General features: G+C 56.8%; 1 protein-coding gene across 1 annotated transcript; it reads left to right on the top strand.

The window, feature by feature from the left end:
- The first annotated feature begins 783 nt into the window (after positions 1 to 783).
- On the top strand, positions 784 to 3,584 carry ALPI (alkaline phosphatase, intestinal). Its single transcript, XM_024740545.1, has 11 exons — positions 784 to 844; positions 923 to 1,039; positions 1,152 to 1,267; positions 1,460 to 1,634; positions 1,714 to 1,886; positions 2,053 to 2,187; positions 2,279 to 2,351; positions 2,452 to 2,586; positions 2,670 to 2,861; positions 3,067 to 3,183; positions 3,286 to 3,584. Exons 1-11 carry the CDS (start codon positions 784 to 786, stop codon positions 3,582 to 3,584), a joined length of 1,593 nt encoding a protein of 530 aa, XP_024596313.1.
- Positions 3,585 to 9,394: the final 5,810 nt, after the last annotated feature.

Genomic DNA, 9,394 nt, shown 5'->3' with positions numbered 1-9,394 from the left:
CGACAACGCTGGCCCTGCCTAGCCCTCAGTAATTGGAGACACACACAAGGCCCCCACTCTGCTGTCACCCAGCTGCACCCTTTTCCACAGCAGGAGAACCTTAGGCCCAGGCTCCAGGGCCCCTCCTCTCCCGCCACCAGCCCCGTGCCCGCCCCACCTGCCCAGGCCAAGACTGGTGAGAAGCTGAGTGGGTGGCAGGGCAGCCAGACCACCCCACGTGTCTCTGTGCCTCAGGGCATCAGGAAGGCCAACCTCGGCCCCTGGCCTTGGCTGTGTGCTTCCAATCGCATCTCCCTCAGCACCCAGGGCCAAACCAGGCCATGCTGACTTTCAGAAACTACTGAACACATGAGCTGAATGAAGGAGAGACGGTTCTCCCACAGGATTTGGTGAGCAGAGAGATGGGAGTGGCCCCCATCAGGCCCTTGCAGATGTTCCTCAGGCAAAGGGCCTCTGCCCCCTAATCCCCACCCCACCCTGAAGAGCCAGCTGGGGACCATCCTGTGAGGGAAGGACCTGCTTCCGTCAGGACCCCCATGCACTCAGCCACACCCCTCCACTTCCCTCTGGCAACATGGCTTAAAGTCATAGGTCAGGACCAGGGACAGGGTGTGGCCGCCTCGGGCACTGGGCGGGACACAGAGCCTTTTACAGCCAGGATAAAGTCCTCCCTGATTTAAGCCCAGGCAGCTCGTACTGCAGCTGATACCCTAGTGTCCCAGCCTCGCCCGAGAGCCACGTCCCCAGCGTCCCAGCCTTGACGCCCTTCGCCATCGCACAGGCATGCAGGGGGCCTGGGTACCGCTGCTGCTAGGCCTGCGGCTCTCCCTTGGCTTCAGCCTAGGTAATGAGGCGCCTCCCAGCCGCCTCCGACACAGGGGGCTCCCCGAGGCTGACCTGAGTCCACGCTCCCGTTGGCCAGTTGAAGAGGAAGACCCTGCCTTTTGGAACCACCAGGCAGCCCAGGCCCTGGATGTTGCTAAGAAGCTGCAACCCATCCAGACGGCTGCCAAGAACCTCGTCCTCTTCCTGGGGGATGGTGAGTGCGCTAGGCCTGTCCATCCCGTCACCCTGCGGCCCTGGAACCCTAGGCTGCCGGCAGACACAGGGTGGCCCTGGGGATTCAGGCCTGACACAAGGTGTACCTACAGGGATGGGGGTGCCCACGGTGACAGCCACTCGGATCCTAAAGGGGCAGATGAAGGGCAAACTGGGAGCTGAGACGCCCCTGGCCATGGACCAATTCCCGTACGTGGCTCTGTCCAAGGTAAGGGCTGAGTGGCCTCAGGGTGCTTTACACCAGAGGGGTGGGCGTGGGGCTAGGGAGCATGGCAGGAGGAAGGTCCCAGGAGGGCTGGGGCTGAGGTAGGGCCTGGGTGCAGTGAGCATGGGCCCCAGGGCCTGGGTCAGGATCTGGGTGTACACCCGTGAGCAGAGCTGACAGCATCTCTGCCCCCAGACATACAACGTGGACAGACAGGTGCCAGACAGCGCAGGCACGGCCACCGCCTACCTGTGCGGGGTCAAGGCCAACATGAAGACCATTGGTGTAAGTGCAGCTGCCCGCTACAACCAGTGCCGCACGGTACGTGGCAATGAGGTCACATCTGTGATGAGCCGGGCCAAGAAAGCAGGTAGGCTTGGGGCCAGCTTCGCCGGCAGGGACAGGCTCAGAGACCTCAGTGGCCCGTCCTGACCTCTGCCACCCCCCAGGGAAGTCAGTGGGAGTGGTGACCACTACGAGGGTGCAGCATGCCTCGCCAGCTGGCACCTATGCACACACGGTGAACCGTAACTGGTATTCGGACACGGACATGCCTGCCCAGGCGAAGAAGGAGGGCTGCCAGGACATCGCCATGCAGCTCATCTACAACATGGACATAGATGTGAGACGTGAGGGGCAAGGGGCGGGGCTGGGCGGGGGGGTCGGGTCCCACACCCGCCACAATCCCAGGCCACCCACAGACCTGGCTGGGACGCTAGGGGCTGACTGAGGAGGGAGCAAAGGGCCAGCCGGGCCCCGAACCCACCTGCCCTAATCCCTGGCCCCAGGTGATCCTGGGTGGAGGCCGGAAGTACATGTTTCCTGAGGGGACCCCAGACCCTGAATACCCAGGTGACACCAATCAGAACGGAATCCGGAAGGACCAGAAGAACCTGGTGCAGGAGTGGCAGGCCAAGCAGCAGGTGATGGGGGCTCGTGGGTGCAGGGGGTACAGCAGGGCAGGGGCTGCAGGGTGTCGGGCTATGGGCTGAGGCCTGGTCCTGCCCCTCCCAGGGTACCCAGTACGTGTGGAACCGCACCGCGCTCATTCAGGCATCTAAGGACCCCAGTGTAACACACCTCATGGGTAATGATCCCACCCACCCCACTGTCCTCCCCTGGGATGGCTGCCTTTGGTCCTCCTTGCACCCTAACTTGCCGGTCACTACTGGTCCCCTTTCCCACAGGCCTCTTTGAGCCAGCAGACATGAAGTATGAGTCCCAGCGAGACCACACCAAGGACCCATCCCTGCAGGAGATGACAGAGGCAGCCCTGCGTGTGCTGAGCAGGAATCCCCGTGGCTTCTACCTCTTCGTGGAGGGTGAGTGGACGCCCCTTGATGAGCAGAGGAAGGAAGGGGGCAGTCAGGGCAGGTTTGGTATCTTATATGTGACCTTCTTGCAGGAGGCCGCATTGACCACGGTCACCACGACGGCACAGCTTACAGGGCGCTGACCGAGGCAGTCATGTTCGACAATGCCATTGCCAAGGCCAGCCAGCTCACTAGTGAAGCAGACACGCTGATCCTCGTCACCGCCGACCACTCCCATGTTTTCTCTTTTGGCGGCTACACACTGCGTGGAAGCTCCATTTTCGGTAAGCCCAGGGAGAGGCGCGGGCGCTTTTTCTGCTCTGAGCCAGTTTCCTCATCTGCCAAGTCGGGTAGTAAGAGCAACTGCCCTGCACGGCTCTGATGAGGAGTAAAAGCCAGCGAATAGGCAAGAAGTGGCCGGGCTCAGCGCACAGGAGGCGCACGGAAGGCTGGGGTCGGCGTGCTCACCGGAACCCCTCCTCCCTGCAGGGCTGGGTTTTGACAAGGCCGCTGACGGCAAGTCCTACACCTCCATCCTCTATGGCAATGGCCCGGGGTACGTGCTTGTCGGAGCCTCAAGGCCCGACGTCAACAAGACCGAAAGCAGTGAGTGCAGAGGGGGCTGCGTTGGGGGCGGGACCCCGGCCGGGAACTCACGGGAGGGGGACCCGCCTCCCCGCATGCCCTGAACTCCCACCCTCCGGTCAGGCGACCCCGCGTACCGGCAGCAGGCGGCCGTGCCCCTGAGAAGCGAGACCCACGGCGGCGAGGACGTGGCGGTGTTCGCGCGCGGCCCGCAGGCGCACCTGGTGCACGGCGTGCAGGAGCAGACCTTCGTGGCGCACGTCATGGCCTTCGCTGCCTGCGTGGAGCCCTACGCCACCAACTGCCACCTGCAGCCCCCCGGCGGCCCCGTCGACGCCGCGCACCAGGCCGCCTGCCCGCCCTCGCTGGCGCTGCTGGTCTGGGCGCTGCTGCCGGTGCTGCTGGCGACCGGCCCGCACTGACCCGCCCCCGCCCCGGGCCTCGGGGGCTCCTGTTCCCGCGCAAGAGCCCCTAGCCCAGGCCACACCCGAGCTGCCACCTCGGAGTCCCCACCACGGCGTCCCATCCTGGCCACCGCCCCCGCGTCCCCCACCCGGCCCTCCGCCAGACCTTCACCTCCCAGCGATAAGGAGTCTCAGCCCCCAGCCCTTCACAGGCCCGGGCCACCCTGGAGGCAGAGGCCCTGATTTTCCTGTGACACCTATAGTCCTCCTCCCTGCCCCCAAGCTCGGTGGCCTAAGATTCTGTGCTGTGCAGCCAGGACCCCAGGAAAGGCGGGGGCTTGGACCACGCAGTCTCCCCTCGGCACCCGCAGCCCTGCCTGCGGATCAGGCAGGCACTCTCCCAGAGCTGTCCCTAGGCCCGCCTAGAACCCACGCCTCACCTTTCCTGGAGACCCGAGGACTTAGGGGCCCCTGCGGAGGCGTGGCTTCCTGTCCTCCTGGAACCCACCCTGTAGGCACCTTGCTGGCCAAGGAGGCTGCTGGGACCAGGACAGCCAGGGGGCCCTCGACACAAAGTCCTCAGCTGCCCCTCCTGGGAACCCAGCGGTACCATTAGAGAGGAGACGGCGACCCAGGAAGGAGGCTTGTCCCACGTCACTCAGCTACCGTGACGGTGCCCCCCCCCCCCCGTGCCCATTCCAGGCTGGGAGAGCCAAGGAGCAGCGGGGAAGCTGTGGGTTCCGGGAGGGACAAAGCAATTGTCAAATAAACTGTTATACAGTGTGATACCCGGAGTGATAAGTTCTAGGCAGAAAACTCCTTAGCAAGTGGGGGCAGAGTGTGTGTCTGTGTGAGGGGTGCGGGGTGATTCACAGCAGTCAGGGAGGGGCTGCCTGAGGAGCTGACGGCTGAACAAGGACCGAAGGAAGTGAGGGCTGGAGCGATGCAGAAGGACAGCGGTGCAGGGGCCCTCAGGCAGCAGGCAGGCGCCAGTGAGGCCAGAGGCAGGATCAGAGTTGGAGGGAGTGGGGCAGGTAAAGAAGGTAGAAGCTGAGGGGACAGGAGGGGTGGGGGCGGGGTGCAGAGGGGGAGGAGTCTGCACTTTACCCAGAGTGTGGGATGTGACTGGGAGGCTTTGAGCAGGGGCACGACAGGACCTGACTCTTAGAATATAGCCTGCCGGCTCCTGAGGGGAGAAGAGGCTGTCCTGTTGCTTTTGTTGTTGCTGCAGGTTGTGAGGCAGAGGTGGGAGCTGGGAAACCAGAGAGGAAGTGCAGACGCAACATTTCTGACCTCTGCCTGAGAACATTCCTGAGCACCCACTCCAGTACGACTACACTCATTGAGTACCTATCCCCAAAGGGAACATTCCAGAGAATCTTACAAAGGTGAGGACAGCCGTATTCTCTGATAAATTTTATAAAATTACAAATTTCTTTGTACATTTACAAAGTTGCAAGAAAGCATTTTGCTCTCACTAGAAATGTTAATAAGACAGTACGCTCCTGTATTTACTAAAATGTTGATTTAACGCTGTAAAACATCAACTTGAAGGCCAGGCTCTCAGGTCAGTGTACTTCAACTCTGGGTTTTAGTGGCTGTCACGAAGCTCTGGAGCTGAATGGAAGAAGGTGGTTTATGTTTCATGGATGGGTTCAAAACCCAAGGAGACTCTACATTTTCAAACTACAGGTTTAAAAACAGATTATTCTGGAATTAGTGATCATGGCTGCGCAACTTGGGGTATTCGAAAAAACCGCTGTACTGTACGCTTTAAAAGGGTGAATTTTATGGTATGTAAATGAAACCTAAATTACAAACAGTTTCTGTTTCCAAGTTTTTAAAAACTGTGCGGGTATGAGGTCAAACAGTGTTATCAGTCAAACAGTGTTGGACACAAAATCATGCGTCCATGGAAACATTCTCAAGCATCAGTTCTAACATCTTTATCTTGAAGGGGCAGGTGCAGAGAAAGTGTGTTTATTTTTTTTTCAAGCTTTTTATTGGGTACTTAAGACTGATAGCTGTTGATATAAGAAATTTTCACATTTTGAGGTCTGGGGAAGTTATTCTGGCTTATACATGAGTTAACTTGAATTTTATGCTTACTAGAACAGCCTGCCTGTGGCGTACCAAACATACATTGTACATCTACTTTAATTACTAAGAAAAGGACACGTTGACCAGGCATAAAGAACGTCCAAGTTAAAAGTTAAATTCCTCCCTTCTTGAGATGCCAGCATTGGTCCTCGTTCCACGATAAGACTCCCTTCCCAGGTGCCAAGGCCATACTGACGCTCTGTGTATGCGCTGATCTAGTTGTTTTGAACCCTTGAAGGAATGTATCCCTGACTTGTTTGATGTTCTTTGTTCCGACAGGATGTAAAACTGTGCTGAAATCCATGCTTCTCTGGAACCGTTTCTCAGAGTAATCTGGAGGCCGTCTTCCAGTCCTCAGTTTGGCTCAAATAAAGCTCTTTACAATTCCTATTATGGATTGTTTATTTTGGTCGACATGCTTGTCACCTGGAAAACTACCAGCACATTGGTCTTTAAGAAGGAAAGGAAGTTAGGAAGAAAGAGGGCAGGAGGACTGATGACAGCTCTCAATACCTTGCCATAAACATGGCTCGTTCTGTGGGGTTGATCTGGAATGTTTTCATGGTCACACCCAACCTCATCACCAAGTATCTGTCATAAAGCTTCTCCTCTACTCGGACAATCTTGGTTTCTGAAAGTTAACAGCACTGATGGCTCCTGCAGCGTTTTATGTGCCCTCAAGTTTTCTAGTTTTTCCCTGCCGTGGTTGACCATGGACGGGCCAGTGAGTGAGTTTTGCAGGTTCTGCTGCCCCTGCAGGTTTTATCATCTAATATCCTTTAAAATCAGATCCGTTCGGAGTAGCTGTTCCATCAACGGGTGCACTTAGGTTGTTTCCGCACGTGACATTGTTTTTATTAAACAAAGTATGAAATGTTGGAAATATATCTTCCCTGCCATATCTTTCCTTTAGTGGCTCACACAGAAAAAAAAAAGTGGTTTGTGTATTTGATTATCGGAATGGAATCCAGCAAATACCTTAAGCTGCGACGTGTAGAAACATCTGTTCTTTCAGCCAGCTAACTGTATAGCAAACCTCCCACACTGGGTAATTTGCTCTAACATTTTTTGTTTCAGTCTAGAGCAGTGTTTTCTCTACATCTTCCAAAGGTATTTGCTGGCAAAGAAATGCCTTTCAGTCTGTCGACAGATCATTTTCTGTTCATCGTTTCTGCCATTGTTACTACAGCAGAAAGAATAAATGTTTGCCTGGTGGTAGGTGTTTTCTGTCTTATGCTATCATGCAAGAGACTTTAAAAGGGCCTTCCAAATATTCATCATTGCTTAGGGAAATATCAAAAATCACGTCACTTTAAACATCACTGGGGAAAACCTGTGGGGTTTGTCTTCATGTTCTGAAAGCTTAGCTGCTCACCAGGGGAGTTTCCTGCTGTTATCGACGAAGACCTCAAGGCGCCCAGAGCAGCTTCTCCAGCGATGATGGATGTGAGGGTGCTTCAAACAGTTTGGTTTTGTTTCATGTTTTGTATTTGGGGCTGACTTCTTGTCAGGTCTGTACCGTGGGTGAGGAGGAGCGTGTGTCAGGAGTGCCACCGCTGCCACTTCTGTGGTTGCTCACCTGCTGTAGATTACGGGTGTTATTTGCAGTTTCTTTACAGGATTTTTTGGTAAGCCACTTGATTGGGAGGGTTTGTTTGTTAAAACCTAGATCATATAATCCATAAATCTGCGTAACTAGACACACTCAATTCTACTAGGTCGCAATCCACCAGAAGTGAGCAAATGAGGAGGGGACACTGTGTCGGCCCCCCCCCCCAACCTGCAGGGCCCACATTCTCTTCCCCAGGACACCTGAGAACCATGCTGGAGGGTGGGTGCCCGGTTGAAACCGCTGTTGATGAAAAATTAATCAATAGTGATCTAAAGAAGAAATAGAGAATTTTATTCGAGCCAACTGAGGATTATAACCCGGGACAGAGTCTTTCAGAAACCTCTGAGGACTGTTCATACACATTTTTGAGATAAAGGATCGTACGTTAAACTCACACACCGGGGTTTTACACAAAGTTGACCTAAGATACACGGTCCAGAAGAGCACACACAAAGTGAGCGACAGGTCACCATGACCCCTCACGGGATTGGGAAAGAAATGTAATCTTGTACGGAGTTACATTGCCGGTGTCAGAAAAGATAAAAAACAACACCGATCTTCACGATGGAACAGGCGTTCGCGCCTCTGAGAAGGCCAGCTTCGTGTATAATACAGGTGCACGCTGCACGTTAGTGGGGGCCCAATACGGGCAGGGAGTGTGTTATGCTTAAATTGCCTTCTCCTGCCCCCGAACATAAATTTTATTCCATCAGATGAAGACAGCAGCATGGAGCTAGACATTAAATAGGAACAGTGCCGACTGCCCAGGGATGTGGCAAAGCTGCCAATGAGAGAAAGCCTGGGAGACCCCAGCACACACTAGGCCCTCTGGAAGGCCCAGCGTCCCGTCACCCGACCCCCTGAGACTCCGACGGGAGGCCAGACGTGCTTGGGCCCCGGACAGGACTCTTAGGCCAAACTCCCGTGACCACAGGTGCGTCACTCCCTGTAGAGTTCAGACTGGGACCTCGGGGGCGCTCCAGGTCCAGTCCCAGCCAGACCTGCAGCCCCACCCACCCCCAGCTCCTGGAGCCCCTGTGACCCCCTGTCCCATGCTGGGCACCGAGCCCAGCATGGCTCTGGTGGCTACCCAGGATGCTTCATGATGGGTAAAAACAGGCGCGCTGCCTTGAAGCCTCTCGGGAGGCCTCCGATGGGATGCCAGATGTACCCTCCTCCCGACCTTGGGGCTGACATTACCATCTGAGGCTGTTACCCACCCCCTGCTTCCAGAAACAGGTCTGCCCACCTGGTCAGCATCTGCATGGCAGGCTCTCGCCCCTTCGGCGATGCCTCCCCCAATCCCGCCTCCGGTGACGCGGGGGGGGCGCAGAGACCTGCAGGAAGCTGTGCAGTGTTTCAAGTTGCACCCTCTGATCTGAGGTGGCCCCAGGGCCTGCTTGCTCCAGCTGAGCAGAGCTTTCGGGTTCTTCGCTCCGGACACACACACCAAGCCACAGCCCAGGGTCCCCTGATCTGACCCTGCCACCAGCGATGCCAAGCCTGCACCGACGTGCTTGGCACTGTGCCTGGGGACCAGTTGTGTGTCTCTGGAGCTGCCCCTCAGGAAGGAAACAGCCACCCCGCTGTCCCAGATGGTGAGGCCGCCGTCCTCCCTCAATGTGGGGGTGTCCAGGTCCCGTGCCCTGTTCTGGCCCTTTCTTTGCTCACCAGACTTGCACGTTCCTCAATATCAGCCAGCAGGGCACCCCCTCCTCTCGCAGCCCGGCCTGGACTCCTCGGGTGACAGGGAAGTAGCCGCCTGCAGACCTCTCCACGCAGACCTCTGTCAGCAGTGCCCGCGATGCTTTGGTCCCGCAGAAAGGTAAGAGGGTTTTTTATTATCATTTATGCAAAGTAGACAAGGAGAGGTGCAGCTTCACAGCACCGTGTGCCTGTGCCAGCAGCTGGGGGACTCTGAGCTCAGTGAGTCAGCCCGAGCCGCTGCCAGAGGCTCCCAGGCCCGGGCACAGCTGAGGTCGCGGAGGCAGGCACCGCCCCTTTCCCCTCTGTCCCGGTGAGCTCCTGCTGGACGGCAGCCTGGCTGGCAGGGGCCCTCGAAGGGCTGGAGCTGAGGGATGAAAGGCGCATGCCCTGCAGGGGGCGCCTCCCACCC

The sequence above is a fragment of the Neophocaena asiaeorientalis genome, unplaced genomic scaffold (genome assembly GCF_003031525.2).
Source record: "Neophocaena asiaeorientalis asiaeorientalis breed wild unplaced genomic scaffold, Neophocaena_asiaeorientalis_V1.1 scaffold388, whole genome shotgun sequence".
Lineage (NCBI taxonomy): Eukaryota > Metazoa > Chordata > Mammalia > Artiodactyla > Phocoenidae > Neophocaena > Neophocaena asiaeorientalis.
Note: the sequence above shows the minus strand (reverse complement) of the source record. Positions and strands in the feature narration are given on the sequence as shown.

Excerpts from the sequence above, each read along its gene's own strand:
- ALPI (XM_024740545.1), top strand. The coding sequence starts at position 784 with ATGCAGGGGGCCTGGGTACCGCTGCTGCTAGGCCTGCGGCTCTCCCTT. Across the intron at positions 1,635-1,713 it reads GAGCCGGGCCAAGAAAGCAG|GGAAGTCAGTGGGAGTGGTG; the intron begins GTAGGCTTGGGG and ends GCCACCCCCCAG. Across the intron at positions 3,184-3,285 it reads CGTCAACAAGACCGAAAGCA|GCGACCCCGCGTACCGGCAG; the intron begins GTGAGTGCAGAG and ends CCCTCCGGTCAG.